The 23,756-nt window shown below is 44.2% G+C and overlaps 1 protein-coding gene across 2 annotated transcripts in view; it reads left to right on the top strand.

Annotated features, from left to right (window-relative positions):
- ESR1 (estrogen receptor 1) overlaps positions 1-22,098 on the top strand; it is a 234,988-nt gene extending 212,890 nt beyond the window's left edge. For both annotated transcript variants that reach the window (XM_074990365.1, XM_074990366.1), the window contains exons 7-9: positions 3,861-3,994; positions 16,188-16,371; positions 17,330-22,098. In XM_074990365.1, coding sequence (XP_074846466.1) covers positions 3,861-3,994; positions 16,188-16,371; positions 17,330-17,561 — 550 coding nt within the window. In that variant the 3' untranslated portion in view covers positions 17,562-22,098. The remainder of the gene's footprint in view (positions 1-3,860; positions 3,995-16,187; positions 16,372-17,329) is intronic.
- Positions 22,099-23,756: the final 1,658 nt, after the last annotated feature.

Here is a 23,756-nt window from a genome sequence, read left to right as displayed (position 1 = left end):
TGTTTATTTAACAATGTTCTAATCAATTATATCTGCACAACCTCTTGAAGTTCACAGAATCCAAGCTGAGTTTTCAGAACTAACCTGTAGAAAAAGAAGCCTTCCGCTGTGGGGTCATGTTTGTATGAGAGGCTGATGAAGAACGTTTTTCTTTCTTTGCTATTAGCGCTGTGAGCACATCTATCCATTACAAATAGCCCCAGCATGGAGTTCATGGTTCTGTTTTTACAGTTTTTATTTTTTTCTGAGCTGCCTGGTGCCAGCTTTTGCCCCACTGCACCACGTGGCAACAAGACTGTTGTGGGGGGTTGTGCTTGCATGAGAGGCCGAGAACCTTCTTGGTGGTTTACATTTGTCCGTGAACCCTCCCTTCCCCCACAGGCGCTATGCAGACAGGGTCCTTCCTACACTCAGCCACATTACATGGGTAGCCCCCAACCCAGTAAAAGGATGTGCCTGCCATTTGGTACTAATCATGCTGCCAGGCAGCACCCTGTCCTAGCTTGCAGGCGGTTAGGGTTCCAAGGATGGGAAACAATTTCAGGGGCTTGCAACCCCTGGTGGCTAAGACATTCAGGGGGACTACTTCAAATGGCTCCCCACCAAAAATATTTTCAGGGCCTTTCTGCCACTGGGTAGAAGTCTCCTCCAGCAACTAGGATATTTAGGGGGACTAATTCAACTGCCCACCCTATGGAGGACACCCTCCCACACCCCAGCAAGGGACCAGTGGGGCTTGCAGCCTCTGCAAGGAAGCCTTCCCCAGATACTTGGGGACTTGCTGCCGCTGGAAGGAAATCTCTTCTGACAGCTAAGATAGTCGGGGGAACTACTTCAATAGGCTGTACAGCCACAGACCAATGATGCTTTGATATTTCTGTTATAAATTCTTTTTCCTATCTGTCTTCATGCTCTGACACCCCCCTCCCCAACACAGGGAGGAGGGCCAGCTGAGATTTCTGTTTCTGTTATAAGTTCAGTGTATGAGATTTCACTGCCATTGCCCATATTAGCAATAACAAGAAGTCCTGTGGCACCTTATAGACCAAACAGACATTTTGGAGCATAAGCTTTCGTGGGTAAAGTTCCGCTTCATCAGATGCATGAGTGAAGTGGGTCTTTACCCACGAAAGCTTATGCTCTAAAATGTCTGTCAGTCTATAAGGTCCCACAGGACTTCTTGTTGTTGTCAAAGATACAGACTAACACGGCTACCTCTCTCATATTAGCAATGTCTGTGTATTAAAGAGGGAAGGAAAAGATCTCTTTTCCTAGACTTTTCTATCCTTTTTCTTCTAGCTTTGAGAACACAGCCTGGCCCTTTGTTATTTTCAGGGATTGGATGAAAGCACAGGAGGAGGGGAAACTCAGTGGATAACCAGTTGAGAACACAGCCTGTGCACAGAAGCCTTATAGTGCACCAGAAAGCCCAAGACTCTCCCCTCAGCAACACTCTTTTTGCAAAAACTTTCCCATCATCTCTTTCTTGAAGCTTTTCAGGGTCCCTGTATTATTTTCAGTGATGGATGCAATCACAGGAGCGGGGACACTCAGTGGATGTCCAGTTGAGAATTCAGTTACAGAAGAAAGCGATTGCAGTGAACTTTTTTTTTTTGCCATCTCTGTGGATGTCCTACTTCCTGCCTTCTGACAGGAAAAATGAGTGTTTGCTTAGCACGGGAGGGGAATGAGCAAAATGCAATGTGGGAAGATGATGTCAAAGACCAGAGAGCATACCCAAAATGCTACGGGGCTGAGGGACTTGTGGGCTAGGTTTCAACAATGCACTGCTGCAACAGTTGATGTTTGCCAATCGAGTGTAGCAGCAATATATCGACTTTGTGAGGAGCCCGGGGGGGAGGAGAGGATAGGCAAATTGGAATGTATACGTTCCAGAGTTACAAAATTGACATTAATAAATTTGATTTTATCTCAGAGTGTACGTGTGGCCTTAGGGTATGTCTATGCTGCACAGCTTAGTCAGGGTAAACCCAAAACTTCCATCCCCTATGAGCAGCATTGGCATTGTCCAAAGCACCATTTACACTACAGGGTGCACCTCCCTGGTTCAGCACCCTCAGAACCTGAGCTGTCCCAGACAGGGAATTTTGCTGGACCAGGGGAGGTCAATGCCTTTGGGGCTCCCCTTCTGCTCACCAGCCCCGGCAGCCACTTTCCTCATAGAACTGGCAGTTACTTGGGACCAGGGATGCTGTCTTTCAGCTCCATAGGTGCTGGATCCTCACCCCAGTTGAGGTTTCCTTGCCCTGACAGCTGTGGCCCCAGTGCTACCCGCCACTTGAAGGGAGCACAGCAGGTAGTAGATTAACAAGTTACAGCCCCAGCCCCACGCTGTGGGTGGGCTCTGCCTCCCCTCCCCACTGCAGCAGGGCTGGCAGGGGCTGGCAGGGGCTACAGCTCTGGCTTGGGTACCAGATTTAAGAGGTTGAACCTGTGGTAGTTGCTGTGGCAAAGCTTCTGTCATTGGTGGGGCAGGAAGAGGAGTTAAGCCCCTGAAAGTGACAAAACCTTTGTTGTTCATTTGCAGGTGTAGACAAAGATACATTTTTAACTTAGCTGACCCTGAGCTAATCTGAAGGAAATATGAACAACCCTCAGTAGCATCCACTAAGTAAAGTGCATTAAGATAACAGGACTACTCTGACAGCTGCTAAGAACTGTGTAGTGTAGACATACTAAAGTAATATACTAGCATGACATGAGCGCCATTAAAAATAAGCCACAGCGGGTAGCTGTGTTAGTCTGTAACTTTAAAAACAATAAGCATTCCTGTGGCACCCTCTTCAAATAAGGGATTCTTGTATTTTTTTCACTAAAAGAAGAGAAATATAAGTACTGTGCCAAAATACCAAGTTTACAATGCCAACAACAAAAGATTCAGGACAACTACGGTGAAGTATAAAGACAGCTATTTGTAGAGATATGTAAAAAAAAAAAAATAAAAGAGAAGACAAATTAATCAAGGCAGTGAAGGAGAAAAGAAAAAAAATCTTTAAAAAAAACCTTTTTTTTTGGATGGTTTGCCTAGTTAACTTATATGATGACTCCGACAGGTGTATCAATCCTTGAGTAATTAGCAACGCTTGGAAAAAATAAAGATTTCTATACTTTAGTTATCAGCTGTTGACCCTTGTCCTCCATTGCCTTCCACTTTGTCTGGGCACATTGGTACAAACTGAAACCAATGAATAGAAGCGCTTTCCAATTAGGCTCGAGTTGAAAGTCGAGAAGTCATACTATGCAGTGGTGTCCTCCAGGAATTGAAAGATCGCCACACTTGTGGTTGTCATCCTTCTATATTTGCTACACACATCCACTCTAAATAGACATCCTCCCTCTCTCTCAGAGTCAGGCTTCCCCACTCCCCCTCTAAATAAATGGTCCCCCCCAGAGACAGGTATACCCAGCCCCCGGTTATAAACTAATGACAGAACAGCTGTGCCACTGGAGCCACTACAGCTAGAGGAGCATCCAGGGTTGAAGCCAGGGCAGCCAGAGCTGCTCCTGGTGCTGTGGATGTTGCTGGGGTTGTCAGGGCTTCTGGGGCTGCCAAGCCAGGGCTGCCAGAGCTGCCGTGCACTTCTCCCACCAGGGATGGGGCATGTGTGCGAGCTGGCGGGTGGGCAGCACTCCCATATGGCTCCAGGTAGAGCTGCATATAAAGGCCCCACGAGCCATGTGCGGCTCCAGAGCTGGAATTGCCACACCACTGTCCTGTTTGCCACGTGTGGTATATGTATTGGACATCATGGCTATAGTGGAAAGACCTGGGGATGAAAAATATCTCACTGTTTTGGATGAAGCTGTGAACAGTTTGCTCTGTGGTTTTGTTCTTGCAGGAATCAAGGGAAGTGTGTAGAGGGCATGGTGGAGATCTTTGACATGCTGCTTGCCACATCTGCTCGGTTCCGTATGATGAATCTCCAGGGGGAGGAATTTGTGTGCCTTAAGTCAATTATCCTTCTCAATTCGGGTAAGTGGCTTGTTCACATATAACACTTTTCGCATTTAATTTTAGCAATTTAATTTGTTTCATTTCAGTTGTTGTTTGGCTGTGAAGAGAAGCTGGCTCAGAGAATAGGACAGGGAATTTGTTATGTAAAGCCTTAGGGCAAAGACACGAAGCATAAACTTGTTCAGCCCAAGAGAGAACCTGGGAATTGATTCAAAAGGGATTGATGCACTGAAATCAACAGACCTGAAGGATGACTTTGGGCAGTATTTTCAATGGATTGGGGGGTGAGCAGGCCAACTGATCGGTGGGGGCGGGGTGCAAAGGGGGCAGTTGCTCCTAGGCCTGGCCTTTCAAGGGGGCCCAGGGCTCCAGCTGCCCAAGTACCAGTGGCTGGAACTCCAGGCCCCTTTGAACTGATGTGGCAGTGCAGCTCCAGCTGCATGGCTGGGAGAGGGTAGGGGAGAGAGACCTAGTACCGTGGTCCCAGCAGCACTGAGGGATAAATACCCTTGGCCTTGCCCTTTCTGCCATTGGCCCCACCCCTTCTGGGATGTGGAGCTGGACCCCCCTTCCCCTTTGCCCCAGGAGCCGTGGTGACTGTGAGCGGCACTGGGAGTGGGTCCAGGCTACTATTTAAAAGGTCAGAGAGGAGGCGATGACGGTAGTTGAGGCAACCCTCATTTTGTCAAGGTGTAATTCTAATGTTAGTTTTAAGACAGTAATGTGCCTCTGTAGGTGATAAAACTGAGGGAAGGGAAGGCAAAGACATGGTTACATTTGTCAGAACAGTTGTAAAGGCCTTGAGGTTAAAATGGCCAAATAAAACCTGAGAAGGAAGGCACAAAAAGGAAAAGGTCTTGCATCTTTGTCCTGAAGGTTTTATCTGTTTACAGTCAGAAAAATAGACAAATATTTATTCTAAATGCAGACTAACACAAGATTTTTCTGAAGCCATAATATTAATGTCTGTTAAAGAAGACACTGCTTCCAAAAGTGATTACATAAAATTGACCCCACCTTGAACTCAGAGACTTTCAGGCCAGTAGGGACCATTATGATCATCTAATCTGATCTCCTGGACATTGTGGGACACAGTCTTCTATAGTAGCCCCATAAATTCCCTTTATTTTTGACTAACACTGGCCATTAATGCCTCACCCTCCATGGCATTTATCCCTCTGATGTATTTATAGAGAGCAATTGTATCTGCATTCAGCCTTCATTAGCTTAGGTCAAACAAGCCAAGCTCCTTAAGTCTCACCTCCATAAAGAAGGTTCTCCATTCCGCTGGTCATTCTCGGCACTTATTCCAGCTTGAGTTCATCTTTCTGGAACTGGGAGACCAGAACTGCGCTCAGGCTGTGTCTCCACCACACAAATAATTTTGAAGTTGCTTACTTCCAAGTACAACTTCAAAGTAAGCAACTTCGAAGCTGAGCATCTACGCACACCCTACTTCACAGTTAAACTTTGAAGCAGGGCACTACTCCATTCCAGGGAATGGAGTAAGGACTTCCAAGTTGGGCTCCCTACTTTGAAGTTAACTTCAAAGTAAGGGAAAATGTGTGTAGACTTTCTGATGGCTACTTTGATATTGTGCCTAACTTTGAAGTTAACTTAAAAGTTAGTTCCTAGTGTACACACACCTCAGTGGTCCACATGAGGGCTCAGCAGTGCCTCAGTAATAAGCAGTAACAACATTTTCCCAGTAATACCTCACCTGATGCATACTAGGATTGCATTAGCTTTTTTCACAGTCACATCACATTGGTGACTTACAGTCATCCCATGACAGATTAATACGTTCAGGTCTTTCTTCTCCTTTATTATTTCCAAATGACACATCCACAACACATGGCAAAAATTCTTTTTGTTAGTCCCTAAGTGTATGAATTTACACTATTACATTTCTTACAATTACAAACAGTTCCAGCATGTTTAAAGGGTATTCAAATCTTCTCTGCTATTTCTAGTCCTCCTCCATAGTGGCAGTACTTCCCAAATTTGACTTCTGGGTGTTTTATTAGCACATTATCACTTTTTGCACCAAGGCCTTTAAAACTAGTCTTTGAGGAACTGCATTTGTAACTGCCCTCCAGTTTCACAACTGATCATTCGGCATGACCAGCTGTACTCTATTCCTTTAACCCATTCCTTACCCACCTTTAAATACTGATAGTAATCCCCATCTTGTTCAATTTAGTTAATAATTCCCCTCATGGAACTCTATCAAATACTTAATTGTAATTCAGGTAGAGTCTATGTATTGCATTTCTTTTGTCTTCAAAATCCATGATCTCAAACAAAAAGATCAGGTTGGACTGGCATGGTCTACTTTTTGTAAAACCATGTTGTATTTTGTCCCAATTTCCTTTCACTCTCATATCCTTAATTACTGGCTTTTTCAAAATTTGTTCTGAAACATTGCATCCAACTGAGGTTAAACTAACAGGCCTACAGTTTTGCAGATCCCTTTTTTTCCTTTCCTAAGTATAGCTACTACATTTGCAATCCTCCAGCCATAGGGCTTGAACACCCAAGCTTCGACATTCATTAAGAATCCTTTCTTTCTGACTTCAAGATACAGTTGTCCTTGCTGATGCAGCCCTTCTTCCATTATTTGCAGGCTTTTTGCTTTCTCTTAATAACCTGTTCAAGATGTTTGTTCATCTAGTTTGGGCTGCAAACTTTAACAATAATATTTTCCACTTAGTTTAGGATGTAAGTTTGCAGAATGTTTTGTCTGTTTAAAATTAGAGAAAATAGACAAATGTGTATTTTAACTACAAGTTGAAGTATATAGCAGTATTCTAGAGCAGCATTTCTCAAACTGGAATCAACAGATCCCTGGTAGTCTATAAGGAAACTCCAGGGAGTCTGTGAGCCCTGTTGATTAACTTCTTTCCCTCCCTCCCTCACTTCCTCCCTATGTCTCCTGGGGCCCACTACCCAGCACTAAGGCAGGTTCCCTACCTACCCTGGTTTCACATGACTCCTGAAAGTGGCTGCCAGGTCCCTGCATCCCTAGGTGCAGTGGTAGCAGAGAGGCTTCATGTAGTCCCCTCCTCTGAGTGCTGGCTCTGCAGCTCCCATTGGCTGGGAAGTACGATCAATGGATGCCTGAAAGTACAAGAACAGCATACAGCATACAGAGTATCCCTGGCCACCCTAGCACCTTGGGGCCACAGTGACCTGTTGGCTGCTTTCAGGAGCTGTGGTAAGTACTGCTGGGGCCCTATACTCCAACCCTGGAATCCACCCCTGAATCCCAATCCCTTCATGCCTGGCCCTTCCTTAAAAAAAAAAAAAAAAAAGATTAGGAAGAAGCGTTCTTTCAAAAGCGATTACTTTCGAAAGAGCCACATCTGCACAGCTTTTCTTCTTTCAAAAGAAGATATGCAAATGATGGGTCAGATAGTTAAATCTGTGCCTCATTTGCGTGCCTCTTTCGAAAGAAGATTGCTAGTGTAGATGTAGCCGTTACGTCTACACTACAGCAATCTTTCAAGAGAAGTCCTTATGGAAGATCTCTTTGGAAAGAACTTCTTTCAAAAGAGTGTGTTCATATACAAAAACGTGGCTCGAAAGAGTGATCTCCTCTTTCGAAAGAGAGCATCCACACAGCCCCGCTCTTTTGAAAGAACCAGCCAGAGGTCGAAAAATCAGGCGCCATGAGGACTGCTCTTTCCAAAAAGGGGCCCACAGAGCATCTACGCACATTTGCTTTCAAAAGAAGCTTTTGAAAGAAGGCGCTTTTCCTGAAACGGGAGTGAAAGGGCACTTTCAAAAGGAGCACCGTGTTCTTTCAATTTAATTTTGACAGAATGGTTTTAGCGTGTGGAGGCTCCACTGGATTTTTTGAAAGAGCCTCTTCTTTAAAAAAATAATTTCAAAAGAACTTGCCAGTGTAGACATGGCTACAGGGAACAGTGCTTGTATTGAAATAGATGTGATTCCTCCTGCAATGCAGTTTACCCAATTTGAAATAATGCACCTGCTATTACAAATTTATTTCAAGATAGCATGTTTGTAGTGTAGATGACAGCAAAGTTATTTCGAAATAACAGTTGCTGTTGGCTGGGTCTACACGAGCCCCTTCCTTTTGGAAGAGGCATGTTAATGAGCAGGTTCAAAAAGTGCTAATAAGGAGCTGCCATGAATATGCGGCGCCTCATTAGCATAACGGCAGCCACAGCAATTCGAAAGTGCAGCTTGCAAATCGCATGCCGCCCGTGGAGACGGGGACTTTCTGAAAGGATCCCCCAGTTTTCGAAAGCCCCTTCTCCCTAACTCCAGAGAAGGGGCTCTTGTAGACACAGGGATCATGAAATAACTTGGCTGTGTGACTGTAGCCACAGGAAGTTCCGAGGCAATTTCTATATGGGAAATCAACTCTGCCATGCCTCATCTGTGCATCCTCTCAAATTACAGCCAGTTGTGGTTTTAATGCATGTTCCTGTAGCTTTAGCCACACCATTTGTCAGTAGTTATCACAAAGTGCATATGAGTTAAGTTATACAGCATACTCTAAATTGATATGGCAAATATAGATAACAATATGATAAATGGAAGATTAAAAATAGCAAAATGTCGTCTTTTCATAAGAGAAAACAATTTTAATGCTTCCTGAAAATAATGAAGATCTGTGTAAATGATTACCGTGCCAATTATATTCATTTTCACCTACGCATTGAAATTGCATTATCCTCTTTGCATATTGTTGATTTTCAAGAAATATCTGATTTAATCGTAGAACATGATTGCTATATCATTCAGTTATTTGGTTCCATTTATGTGTCTTGTCTGTTTTGCTTGACTCACACTTTGAAATGACTTTGTCCCGCAATTTGGGTTTAGCAAGTTGAGTATTTTAGATGCCATGTCACCCAGGTTGGCCAGGCCAGGACCTGCTTAGACAGTGTCCTTGCCAGACCTTCTCCACTGTACTTTGTGGTATCCATCTGACTTTTGTTATAGAGAGTTTTGGTTTGTTCCTACAATGAGGAAATGTACAGAACTAAGAAGTCAGTGCGCTTGGAACGGAATAGCTTGTGATTGATGTATTCTTACCGCCTGTGTGTAATGAACGAAATAGCCTAATAAATCTCCTGTCCAGCATGCACAACTGGAAAATGAAAGCAAGTACTTTATTTTCTGCCTCTTGAAAGTTTTTATTTTATATGTGGTGATTTGCTATAAAAGAAGCACTTCATTGGAAGGGTTTTGGGATGGCCTGGCTGAATTACTCACTCAGCACCAAAGCGAAAACTATACAGACTTCAGCAGGGGAGAGAGACATGTAAGACTGACGGCATATGTTGTGTGTCCTTTGAAAATACATGTAGCCAAACTTCAGGCATTCTCCTTCCCCCACCTCCAGTTATACCAGGCTGCAAAATATCAGAACTTTAATCAGGCCCAGGAGTGACTATTGCCCAGAAGGCACCTAAGGTTAGTGTCTGTCACATTTTTGTGTGTGGTTAGGTTCTCTTGTGTGTACACGTTACGGTTCAGTGTTAATTCTACACATGCTGTTTTTTCCACAGGATCCTACCTCATTCAGTTCACAGGATAGGCAGCGCTGTGGGAATGAATTAGAGTTGTATAGAGAAGGATTGTGTTGTCTGTAAGACTCCTGGCTTATTTATTGCAGGAGTGTGTCTAAAGAAAAAAAAGTAATGGGCCACAGACAATGAAAAGGACAATATTGTGGTTAAGATGTTGAATTGCCACCTTGCAGAATTGGATTATATTCTTGTGTGATGCTGGGCCCCAGGTGGTCACTAATGGTGTTTATTTTGTGGGTGCTTATCCTGGGCCTCAGCTGTGAGCATGCTGACTACTTGCAACTACAGATAAGTTGAGTGAGAGCTAGAGCTATGAAAACCCCCTAGCACAGTGGTCTCCAACCTTTTATGTCCAAGATCACTTTTTGGATTTAAGGGCAACGCAGGACCTACCTTGCTCCTTTTTCTGAGGCCCTGCCTTGACCCTTCTATTACCCTGTTCTCAATTGTTTGCTCTCCCTTATCCTCACCAAACTGGGGGGCAGGGATGGGAGAAGACGCAGGCTCAGGGATGGGGCTGGAGGGTTAGCAACATGGGAGCAGGCTCCAGGCTGAGCCTTGGTAGAGGTGTTGGGCTGTGGTTGGTGCTGGTGTATGTGGGATACAGGCTCCGGGAGGGTGTTTGGATGCAGGGTGGGGTGGTGGACTCTGAGCTGGGGCAGAGGGTTGGAGTGCAGGAAAGGGCGTGCAGTGCTGGCTCAGAGCTAGGATAAGTTTTGGGTGCATGAGTGGGCCTGGGATCCTTGCTTCAGGAGTGGGGTTGGAGTGCAGGCTCTCACCTTGGAAGGTTCCCAGTGAGTGGCATAGTGGGACTAAGGCAGAATCCGTCCCTGTCCAGGTCTCCACCACTCACAGAAGGGGCCAACACACTTTGAGAGGCATGTGGCTCTCTGTACTCCCCCCACAACTTTACAGGCACTGTCCCCGACAGCTCCCATTGGCCATAGTTCCCCATTCCCAGCCAATGGGAGCTGCAGGGATGGTGGTTGCAGACAGGAACAGCTCACAGAAACACTACTCTTTCCCCTACCCCTTTCCTGGGGTCACAGAAGCATACTGGCCACTTCTGGTAGTAGCATGGGGCTAAAGCAGGCAGGGAGCCTGCCTTAGCAGCAGCCCTGCTATACCACCAGAGACTCAGATTGACTGGGAGAGGCTCTAGGATCAAACAGTTGATTGTGGTTGACTGGTTGGTGACCACTGCCTTAGCAGTATGATCTGAAGGAGTGAATGTGGGTTAGGGAAAAAGAGGCCCTACGTCTACATCCCAAGCAAGACGCTTTGTATTCAGTTTCCCCACCTGTAAAAGGGGGAAATAGCATTTCATCCACCTACTTCACAGGGATGTTGTGATGATTCATTCAAAGTCTCTGTGCAGTGCTGAAAACACAGAAGAAGTGTTATAAAAATGCTAAATACTCTGAAAAGTCAGTCCTTCCATGCCTTAATGTGGCTACCCACGGACTGAGCCACCCATAATTCATCCTTGCCTGTTTTGCTGATAATCACTCTCTGCCTCATGTCTCCACCTGTAAAACCTCTGCCTCTTTCCAGGGATGTTGTACAGATAAATTAATGAATACTTTCGAGGCTCATAGAAACCATCATGAGAAGAGTAATGGGAAAAGAATTGAGTAATGCTGCACTGAGTGTGGAGAGTGTATGGTAAATCATGCTTGGTGCCATACATTGAATGAGGAAGATTTAAGAAAAAAATTACAGCTACCTCCTTTCCTGTATGCAGAACCAAGTGGGATTCTTCAGGAAAATATAGTATGTGATCATTTAATTAAGACTACATTATAAACAGTGCACACAAATATGGGGAATTAACGCTGCCCAGACAACGTAAATATTTGTACAGGTGCAACCTCTCTAGCACAGCAACATCCGTAATCCAACATGATTTTACTTAGCCACATGTTCACTTTTCATGGGTGTGGCCAAGTATCCTGCGGGTCCTGCAACGTTGGTGTGCAGCCGCCAGTCTTGGCTCTCTGTGTTCTGTGCTCTTATTTACCTCTCATTTACCCCCAAGTGTCTTCTAAGAGCCCAGTAAGCAGTGCAAGTGTTGGTAATGCTACTAGACAATATTGACCTCCCATCCTTCTTCAAATTCTTGGTTCTGCACCGGTCAGGTCCTGAGAGTGCCGGACTAGAGAGGGTCAACCTGTATTTCCTAATGTTTGAGTGCTTGACTTTGCAACTTTCATAACCATTTAATTTAACTTTTATATAACATATAGCTGTATTTGGAAACATAACCTATAGAAAATACTCAGAAATAGCACATAACAAAACCAGTGAAAAATGCACACACAAATCTTGGACAACCTAATTGAGAAACATGCTATACAAATTACATATATATGGAACATACACAAATGATCTCAAAGGAAATTAAATGTGTTTTCAGCTAATTTGAATTAGGCATATGAAGCTATAAATGTTTAAAATCAACCTCAGATCTAACCTCTTAATTTAATTCGTATTTCTAAAGTATTGTATAGATTTACTGCACCATAGAAATGATTTTGGTTAAATCTAGAACATTTTCTTTTTCCTAAAATGTTTAGTGCATGGTCACATTAGAGACTATTGGGATTAATTATAGGTATATAGTGCAGGAAGGGACCTCGAGAAATCATCCAATTCATCTCTCTATGCTGTGATAGGACTAAGTAAACCAGGACTGTCCATCATGTTCACAAAAACCTCCCATGATGAGAATTCCATATTATCACCTAATTCCACACTTCCTCCATCACCAAAGTCTCTGCCCCCTTCCACTGTTTCTTGTAACTTCTTCCTTTCCCTGTGGCCTTAATCAGAAAAAGAAAAGTTAAAGTGGCTTTTTTTTTCCTGCTATAAACCCTCTTCCCCACTGTATGGGGAAGTGGCACTTTGTATTTGAACTGCAAGATACACTGTATTGATATCATTTGTGAATGTCTCCTGAGATACCATGGTGACAGCTTGTCTCTTATAACAAGGACAGTGCTGCTGTTTTACCAGCTCCATAACAAAACAGAATCTGCCCCTCCAGGGCTGCAGAAAATGAAATAAACCTTTCAGCTGCAAAACAAAGCTATATTTTGAAAAGCACATTCAGTTCAGCAGTGCAGTGCTTCAAGGGCTCTTCCTTACCTTTGAGGTCACGGAGAAAGAGCTCAAGGAACACAAGAGCAGCAACATAAAACCAGATTTCTTGCTGTCAGTTTTGCATGATAAAAAGATCAGTGGTATGTGGCAAAGCGATCACCCTTTATCTCTAGAAACCAATGTGGTGGTGTTTTTGTCAGTGCAGAAAATTAATGTAATTGGTTTGCCCCAGGAGGCTGAAAGAACTGAGTTAATTTTATGAGTCTTCCAGGCAGCGTATTTTACAGCATTAAAACCACACTGATGGATGGCTTCATGGGACATCCTAACCACCTGGTGTTCTTTGCCATTTATATCATGTTTTTAAACATCTTTTCCCATGGCGTCATATCAGTAGTTTTCAACCCTTTTTTATCTGCAGACCCCTTACAAAAAATTCAACTGGAGATGTAGCTCTCATTGGAAATCTTAGACATTGCCTGTGGAACCCCAGCGGTTTGCAGAACACAGGTTTCGAACCATTGTTACAAATCACTTTACCGTGTAACAGGTGAAACACACGGGACGGGACAGTAACAGAGAGGGAGCCGTGCTAGTCTATACACTATCAAAACAAAAAGCAGTCAAGCAGCACTTTAAAGACTAGCAAAATAGTTTATTAGGTGATGAGCTTTTGTGGGAAAGACCCACTTCTTCAGACCACAGCCAGACCAGAACAGACTCAATATTAATTAATTATTTTTTTTAAATTAAAATTAAATTAAACAATTAATATTGAGTCTGTTCTGGTCTGGCTGTGGTCTGAAGAAGTGGGTCTTTCCCACAAAAGCTCATCACCTAATAAACTATTTTGCTAGTCTTTAAAGTGCTGCTTGACTGCTTTTTGTCTTGACAGGGTGGGATGTTGCTTCACTGACAACAGTCTTTGCACTCCATGGCTGAACAGGCACTTTAAGTGGGTCTAGAAACAATGAAGTGGGCTTTTCTTCCTCAAGAAGAGCACCCAAAGAGTCTGCTGTTACCATTCGGCCTCAGTATATGTGGTAACGTACTGTGTAATCCCTTCACAAATCCACATGCAGCTTTGACCTTTTGGCACAGATTGCAGGCCTTACCCTGCTCACAGTAGTGGTTGTTTTCCCTGGGTCTCACCTCCCATGATATCGGATTATTATACAGAGTTGGAAGAAAATAGATTCGAAAGTACTTACTTAATCTTAGATCCTGTGTCTGCTGCAGAGCTTTGACAGCATTAGGACAGCCAGGTTTCTCGCCTTGCTGAGTGAACTTGTCTGAGGGCCGCAGCCTTTCTCATTGCTGACGGATGGCTGACATTCCTGTTTCTGAAATGCCTGGTCAGTAAGGCAAAGCAGCAATAATCACCTGGGGCAGTCAGATAACCAACAGCTGTCTTTCTTTTGCTGTGCAGTTATCAGGGAGCTACCAATTGCCCAAGTCTTTGGGGATGGCTCGTGTGTTTGTTTTAATATTTCAAAACAAAGCTCTGTGATACCCCTTTGTGAGACCTGGGAGCTCCTGGCAGGGCTCCTTCCTTTTGAGAGGGGTTTAAAATTAGAGGAATTCCAGTAGGATTCATAACCCACGGCAGCATTCCCGGCCTAGCACGAGCTGTGCTGGTGCTACTGTGGGACTATGGACACATTTCCCACTAATGGCTTAAGCCAAATCAGTCAGAACTAAAGAATTAGTCCCTCTAGAACATTCCTAAGTCATAAACATTTTAGTAGCATGGGAGTGAGGCAGGTTGAACATCATTTGGCTGAGAAAGGTCTCAGGGCCTTGTTCTCTTTGCTGGAGTTACTCCAGTGTGAAAAATGATACGGGACAAGCAGTCACTGCTTCATATTTATACAGTAAATTCAGGGCAATAATCTAGAGCAGGCCAACCAATGAAAGGAAGCACTGAGACTGCTGCCTTTCCCAGGCCAGTCTACAGTAAGTGTCTGTTCTGTTCTCAGTCAGTAGGATAGAGTCTGGTCTAACACTGGTGTAAATGCCAATGAAATCAACAGCAGTACAGTTCTGATCATTACGACGCTGCTGATTCCTGTGGCGTACAATGGAGCTGTAAGTGGTGCTCAGTGCAGCGAGGTAGCAGGGTCCCAGCCCCTAACGAAAGCGAGAAAGGCATGTCAAGACAGTCGAGGCAGGGGGTGGGCCCGACAGCGTTGCCAGGCTCCTGGGCAAGGTGTGGGCGGTCCTGGCTCTTCACTCCCAGAAGGGGCAGGGCCTCAGGCAGTCAGCCCTCAGTGCTGCCCAGCACAAGCTGTGGCCCCCAGTTCAGCCCTGCAAGCTCCCAGAGCCAGCCAGAGCACACGGCATGAGGCCCCAGCAGAGATTTAAAGGGCCCGGGGTTCAACTTTTGCTGCTGCCAAGCGGTGGTGACAGCAGCTGGGAGCGCCAGGCCCTTTTGAATCACCGGGCCCTAGGGTGGTTGCCCCCTTTGTCTCCTCCCCACCCCCTCCAATGGAGGGTCTGAGTAGAGGTGGGGACAGGAGTAACCTCAAAGAGAATACGTGGTGAGGTCAAATACACAGTGTGGGGGAAGAAGGAAAGTGGGCAATTTATTATAGCTACAGTAAATTGGTCTCTCGCATGGGATTACATCTGGAGTAACTGAGCTCATATGCCAGCCCTCTAGCTCCAGTTACTCTTGACTATTTCTCCAGCTGCTGAAAGCATGACTGCCTTAGTTGCTGGCTCATCTGAGACTGCACCAGTTTTATCAGCCTGCATTGGAAGAGCCAATGACCGGCAAGTGCTAGACTTTATTGTGGATTGTTGTGGAAGGTAGGTGGTTTGGCATTTCTAAAGAACCCATCCCATCTCGTTTTAACAGTAACTGGCCTAGTTGGATCACCTGTCTTGGAGAAGAATCAGATTTTTTGGACTATATAGAGACCCTAAGACAGGGAGGAGGCAGGGCAATGGCTGCAGTGCACGATTCCCTTTCAGTCGCTTTGATTAGCCTGTGTTATGGCTATCTGGGAGAAACACTTTTTCTCATGCAGAAACGCTGTTTTTTTCTAGATACATCAAAGGAGTCCAACACAAGTGCCAAACAGTTTGAGTTCTCCCTATACTCTGGGTGGGCTGAGGGACTGGGTTTGTTTATGCATGAAAGCCACCACCATTTAAATAATGATCTTTGGGAGCTGAAGCATCAGGGCAGAGGATGCTTAACAAGAAAACTAATTATGTACTATATGTTACTTTTAGTTGCAGTTTGAGTTGTATAATAGATACTGTGTACACCCATTGATTTGTTTTCATCTAGACCAACACATCCACACCTGATTCTCACCATTGCCATTTTGGAGAGACCTCCATTTTTAACTTAGTCATGTTCTCTTTGCATTGTCTCTAACCACCTATCCACTTTCCTACTGCCAGAAGAGAACAAGTTCACAGTGTGGTTGGCTCTCATGCCTCTTCAGATCTCTTGAAAGCCCCCTCTCTGTGAGACTACAGCAATGAAATCTGAGCTCTCTCTCTCTTTCTCTCTCTCCCACCCCCTCTAGGTGTATATACATTTCTTTCCAGCACCTTGAGATCTTTGGATGAGAAAGACCATATTCATCGTGTCCTGGACAAAATCACAGATACCTTGATTCACTTAATGGCCAAGTCAGGTCTCTCTCCAGAGCAGCAACACAGGCGACTGGCTCAGCTCCTCCTCATACTCTCACACTTCAGGCACATGAGGTAAGAGGGTGCGTGTGCGGCCTTCTTGTATTGTACTGGGCAATTCTGCAAAGTTCAGCATGTGGGGAAGGATTTGCTTTGTTGATACACCAGGATTCTGATAAATGCATATTGAATAGTAACTTGCCCCATTGGGGGCGGGGGGGGGGGTGGGCTTTTCCTTCAGTTAAACTAGCTGTGAGGGCTTCCCACAGATCAGTGTGAGTGAGAAGATCACAGTGTGGTACATAGTTCAGAACCATAAACAGCCCCTCTGCTTAATATCATGTGGGAGGGAAAACTGTCTCTAACCTTATTTGTGTCTTCTTTTGTCACTTGTGCTCATTATGGTTTCTCTGCTTCTGCTGTCACTACACTGCACAGGGGTCTGATGGTAGACGCAGGACCTGATGGTTGTTGTTATATACACAATGTCTCACTCCATTTATAACATGCTCAATAAATTGGAGTGGTATACAACACCCCAAATCTCTAACCCCTACTCACATTGATAGTAAAAGGCTTTCTCAAGGTGTCAGGAATGTGTGTGTCAGACTCTACCTCCATGGTTTTAAATAACAATTAACATTTAAAGGTGATGTGTCTGAAGAATTTAATTTCCTCTTAGTCTAAGCAAAAGATCTCTACAATGCTGATCAATTAAATTATTCAGTTCTTGAGGTGACCTAGCACTTCAGGCAAAACTAAAGTGATTGTCTGGCTATTTTTTGGTTTTGATTATTTTTTCTTCTTCTATTTGTAAACCTTGTTATTTTCTTGTCATGAAAAGTCTGACAGTCATTGGTTTGGGAGTTCTGGGTCAGACACAAAATTATCATTAAAGTCAACATTTTTTGGGTGGGTGAGGAGCTGATAGCTGAGCTATCATAGTGTGGTAACAGTTGTTAGATGGTGCTAGATATTATGTATTGTTATCTCATTATGGAGTGTTTGACTTTGTTTTCATTGAAAACCACAGCAATAAAGGGATGGAGCACCTGTACAACATGAAGTGCAAAAATGTAGTCCCTCTTTATGATTTGTTGCTGGAAATGCTAGATGCTCACCGATTGCATGCCCGAGGAACCAGAAATACTGCCCAGTTGGAAGAAGAGAATCAGAGCCAGCTGACAACTGCATCAACTTCATCACATTCCTTGCAGCCCTTTTATGTAAGCAGGGAAGAGGAGAATTTGCAAAATACAGTATGAGCTTTCACACGTTAAAAAAAGCCTACAAGGTTCTGAGAATCCCAACAGCATACTACCTAGTTCATACATCACTTTAGTTAAATTGCCACATGCATAAACACTCCAATAGGCATCAGTGATTTCTAATCTGAGTATTCATTGATCACTTGCTCATATCACTTGTTAGAGATGACCTGCAAGGATGGGAGGCCAGCTTAATTTACAATTACTCTGATGTACCTCTTGCGTTAAGTAGAGTGAGGGTTTCCAGATTTACTTTACAAGATTTTGGGCTTTGTTGAGAATCATTTGAGCCTGAGTACAAGCTGAGTTTGAGTAAACTGATGTTTCTACTGAAAGGTTGAGTGGCTCCAGGGTGAGCCACAAGGAAGCCCCACTAAAGACTGACTCATTATATAGCTCAGATCTTGGTAGATTCCAGCCTGTCATATTCACAGGGTGACAAACTGCACCTTTTGGAAAGTAACGTTGCCTTAAGATTTCCCTTATTAGTTGACTTCAGCAGATATTTTCCCCTTCAGGAGTACATTGAATTTATATCCAGCTGCAATTATCTCATCCACTGGCCATACTGGATTAAATATATTTAATCTTCTCTGATCTCAGTCCTGGAGTAGGTAGTGCTTGGATGGGAAATGAGCTGGAAACCATGGGTGCCTTTCTATGGAAGTATGCCATTGCCTTTAACATTGCTAAGTGTTGTCAGACTCATTCAACTCACCATACATTTAGTGTGAGGGCACTCTGTGGCTTGTGTTTCTACCAGAGGTCAGACTAAGTGACCACAAGAGTCCCTTTGGGCTTTGGAAGCATGAATGCATGGATTTCCCACTGACACTAACAGGAGTTGGAACCACTTATGAAGGACATCTAATAAAGAGGAAGGTACTCTCTCATCCTCTCTCTGTCCAGGGTACCTTTAAAAATTAGACAATACGACCCTCTCCAGTTCAGCTGACTGCAGTATCTCATCTTCTAAAGAATAATGCACCTCCCCACACAAACACCCCCTGCCCCCTCCTGCTTCTGGCTCTCCTGACTGGCTGCCCATCCTTCCCATCCTCTGGGACCAGAGGGCTAGGGCTGTGCTGCTCGGTGCTCTGGGATCAGGGTGCGTAGGCACTGCGCGGCATGGTGCTCTGAGACTGAGGCCATGCTACATGGCAACCTCATGCTCTGGGGCTAGGGGGTTAGGGCCTTGCTGACTGCTCCCCTCCCCACTGTCCTGAAGCAGTGGATACAATATGAGGGGGGCTGGCATACTGGGCAGGAGCCAGCAGCCACAAAGAGGGGCTGGGCTTTGTGAGGGTGGGGCCAGGAGGGCTAGCTTCCCTAAGCCGAGAGTTCACCCAGTGTGCATGGTGGTAGGGAAGAACAGACAAAGAGAGGGGCATTACAAGTTCATACTGCAAGCCCTCAGGCACTGACACGTGGACTTCGGTGGGAGTTGGCATTGCCGGTGAGGGCAGAATGTATATATCAGCACCCAGTCTTTATTCTAAATCTGCCAGTAACTACTAGCTGCACGTGTTGTATTTTTTTCAGAATCCCTAGGAAGCTGGTGAGCCCTAAACTTGTGAAGCGCTTTCATCTCATCTTAATTTAGCAGCTCGCTTGCTAATGCATATCATTAGGTGCTTTTCCAGTAGCATCATTTTTTTGGTGTATGTGATAAAGCACTTGTCTTGGTGCTTCTGCAGAGAAAGCTTTACCGTATCTTTGCAACTCCTTTCCCGAAGGCTGTTGGGGGGCTCCTAAGTGCCTTGTCCAAAATGTACACATTTTTATTTTCATTTTGTAGCAGTTTATCATGTGTTGAGAAAATCTTGGCGTATTATCTGTTAGTGAAATAAATAAGTGGAGGTGAAAATCTGAATGGGCCACAGAACATTGTATAGCTAAGCTTAAAAAAGCAAACGTCGCCCATTTGGAGCCCAGTACGTCTCACAGTTGCCTGGGAAATGTAATGTGTTAACAACTACCATGTTCTTTATGATAACTTAGACAGATTGAGACCAGAGCACCTCTAAATGTCACATAATTTAATTAATGGCTCTTTCCTTAGTTTTCCCAACAAATAAGCACCCAGGGGCCAATTAATCCATAGATGACCTTAAACAAATGAATTTGGCCCATGGTTGGCAACTGGAAACAGAGGGCCAGATGTTGATATTTTACCCATGGTGAATAGCACAGTCTTCTGCAAAGAGTCCCACTGAGGCCAATGAACCTACGTGTGGGATAAAGTGCTACCTGGCATAAGGAAGGCTATCAAAATGTACACCAGAATAGTAAAAATTATGACAAATAGAGTGCACACCAGCAACTTGGGATTTTTCGTTAGCCTTGGCCTTTGCAGTAAGAACTCATTTTGTTCAAACATACATGGTAACATACTGTGGGACCCCCAAGAGAGAAAACTGGTGATTGCTCACAATACATATTTTGAACTTGGTGGCAATGTTTTAGATTGACATCATTAACTTGTCCAAAACTTATTTTTTTCTAAAAAGCACCTTACGTAATGCTATATATATAAAAGATGCATTGCTCACATATCAGACAATTGAATGTAGCCATTTAGTAAACCCAGTTGATAAAAACTATAATACCTAAAACAAATATATTTTCATATGCTTTTGAAATACCATATCACATATATAATTATTGGTGCCTGAGCCTAACTGATTGTAAGCCTACATGATTATAGTCTTTTATTTGTGCAGTAGAGAAACCAGCACTAACAGATGCCTTGTGCTGGATATGAAAAGAAAAATAGTATCCTGTTGCAACTATATCTGAGAAGGAAAAATATTCGGGGCTGCTAACTATGCTTTTACCAAATAATACTAGAGCAGACAAACTTGCTTTGCATAGCAAATCTGTTGCCATTCAAATAACAATTCCTTGAAAAAGTTCAGGGCACATGTGAAAGTAGTAATATGAACTTGCTCAGCAGATGATGTCTGGGTTTCCAGCAGCATGTGAAAGCCACTTCTCGTTTGTAGTGAACTTGATCTTGCAAACTTTGGCTAAGGTAAAACTCCTAAGAAAGAAACAACAGGAGCTGTTTTGTGTGATGATTTTACTGTTACATTGTCAGTGACACTGCCCAATTGTTCCTTCTTGTACATTTAAGGGACTGATAGACTAGAAAATATACAAGAAAGGAAGAAAGAATGTTGGCTTGTGGTTTTTTTTTTTCTGATAATGCAGGGTCAGTGTGTTTGGCTGTGGAAATGGTAGAGCTCATACTGGATTCATCTGTTTCAATAATTGATTAATTTGATGCTTAAAGAACTGTGCTAAAAAGAAGCCAAACATATAAGGATTAAAACTATTTCCACCAGCAGTCCTGCTCCATTGAAGTCAGTCTAAATGTTACCACAGACTTACATGGGAACAAAATACGTTCCTCTTCTTGTACATATATTCTGCTTTCAAAACTAGGATGCAACACAATTTAAAGCCAGCAGGATTGTCTGGATGAAAACACTAAGACAGTGACAGCAGAGCTACTGTGATCTTTTACTCTATAATATGAGTCAGGTATTTTGAAAGATATTTGCAAATATTACAGCTTTACAATATTTTTGTATTTACTGAGCTAAGACCAGGTCTTAATGCATAGCATTCTTAGCTAGTACCCAAAAATAAACCACAATTTCAAATTGCCTTCAGTGATTTAAATTTTGGGTACCAAAAATTCATATTTCATTTAAAAAAACACTTTTCTTTCTACATGCATTCTTTTTTATGTTTTAGCTCAAATGTAGATTTTTTTTATGTTCTAAAGGTTCTTTTCTAAGTGATTGTTGCCTTTGTGAGGGCACTTCAAATTTTGTGGTAAGTTTTCTCTTTTTTTTTTTTTTTTAAAATCTCATTTATTTTGCATTCAAATCTACCTAAACTTTTAAGGTAATTTATGCTGCCATATTGCAACCCCGCCTTGTCAAAGAGTGTGCTCTGAATCCCTGTGCACCAGTTTTGTTAGCTAGTGCCCATCTAAGAATGAAGGGAAAGAAGTTGCTTGTCTTGCATGAAAAGACTTGCATTAAAAAAGCCACTTTATGTCCCTTTGTTGTGTAGCATGCAAAGATGCTTTGTGTGCACTACCCATTTTTTCACTGTAGAGCCCTCTCTTTAGTACACGGCTCAATGCCATCATGTATTTGTTGGATTATTCTGCTTATGCGTATACTGTTATTGATGTCTTCTTGTTTTGTTAAAGTTTTGCTATGTTACATGAAACACACATGTAAACCTTTTGCACCTTGAAATGAATGTTACAAAGAACTTAACAAAAAAAAAAAATCCAGCAGCATACTTAACCTGTCCAAGATTTTCTCAACCTATTTGATGTTAAAATAAAAAATTAAATAAAACCACGTCTGTTTGGTGTATGTTGGATATTTTTTTAAAACTTCTTTCGCCTATTGCTTCTTGCTAACCGTTCAGATTTATGTAATAAAGTCCTTATTATTTTTATCTAAGTGCATGATGTTAAGGCCAGGAAGTGCAGTTGCGAAAGAAAGATGAGTTCTTCGTCAAGTGATTGCTCATGTGCATTCCAAGTTGGGTGTGTGCGCGCACTGGTGCTTGCCCAGTTACCGGAAGCTTTTTGCCCTAGTGAGTAGCCATAGGGTCCACGCAGAGCCTCCTGGAGTGGCGCCCATGTGGCGGCTCATATATGCACTGCCCGCCCCGCCACCCGCTCAGTTCCTTCTCGCCGTGCTGTTGGTTGCTGGGGCTCTCTCACTTCTTGTGTAGTTGGCTGGTAGCTATTACCTGTAAATTAGATAGTAATTTGTGTAAATAGTTGTAAGTAGTTTAGATAGTTGCCTTTTATTTGTAAGTAGTTCCACTTAGTGAGCCGAGGCGGGACTCTAACCCCTCTTAGCGCTTCAGCACTAGTTCTCCGTGTTTCAAAACCTGTTCAAAATGTGGCAAACAAATGCACCAAAGTGATCCACATAGGACTTGTTTGAGTTGCCTTGCTGAGGTACATCTCTGAGAACATTGCGCCATATGCAAGGCCTTGAAGCCTAGGACTCTGAAGGACAGAGCACAATGTTTAAAAGCTTTACTGACAGAGGCAGCCTTGCACCCAGATATTTCTGCTGCAGGAGCTCAGAACAGTGCAGAGCACTCCAGCACCATTGGTGCTGTCAGAAAGTTCCCAACTTCGAGCCCAAGAGTTGGCGCCTAGCACTTCAAGGTGCCATAGAAGTCAGTCCCTAGTGCTTTGCAAGAAAAAGAGGTGAGAACGGGGCTGGTCCTACAAAAAGGTTAACTATGGAAAACCCTCTAAGGCATCTGCCAGATCTCACCATGACCTGGGTCATGAATGTGGGCATTGACGCTGGCATGAGATGAGAGCCCATGCTCTCCGAGGCTGCCCTCAACACTGGAGACATTCAGTGCCATGCAGGGCCTCTTACAGCCGCACTGGGAGTCCTCATCACCACAGGAACACTCATCCCAGGCACAGCCATCAGCACAGATGCCAGGGGAACCAGCACGGTTCCTGACACCGAACGAGCCCCCGCAAGCCATGTCTTCAGTGACCCAGTTCGGCACGCCGTATCATGTGGCGCAGGGTGCACAGGAGTCCATGTGCATCAGGGGCCCCATTGCACCACTGTGGTCTTCAGCATCGGCATCTGCGTTGGAGTCAGACTCTTATTACTCCGGCTCGGTTAGAAGTGGGAGTACAAGGTCATCACACCTCAGTGGACATTGGCACCAGACTCACCACCCTGTGGCTGGAGATTGTCAAGTGTCCTCCCAGAGCGCACCCCAGTGGCCTTTTTGGACCCCATGGTCGGTCCACCAAACACAAGGGCAGGCCGTGGGACTCCCAGCTAGAGTGCCCAGCACTCCCCAGGTGCCAAGGATGGCACTGTCAATGTCACGGGGGGCATCTCTGCAAGACCAATCTCAGGGGCTGACAGTGCTGGAGGTGCCTTGGGTGAGTTCGGCACTGTCGCAGTCGGCACTGACCCAACTTTGGGCACTGCCCTTGCAGGCACCAGGAAACATGGCACCACCAGTGATGGCACCAGTGGGCCCAGTGCTATCCCAGGTGCCAAAGTACTCTAGTATGACTGCAACACAGCCCATACTGTTATGGGGTGCTCCGCCCCAGGCGCCGAGCATGGCACTGCAGACCACGGTGTTGGGGACTCAAACAGG

Source organism: Carettochelys insculpta, chromosome 3 (genome assembly GCF_033958435.1).
Source record: "Carettochelys insculpta isolate YL-2023 chromosome 3, ASM3395843v1, whole genome shotgun sequence".
In the NCBI taxonomy this organism is placed as follows: domain Eukaryota; kingdom Metazoa; phylum Chordata; order Testudines; family Carettochelyidae; genus Carettochelys; species Carettochelys insculpta.
This window is presented reverse-complemented; position numbering and strand designations above follow the sequence as displayed.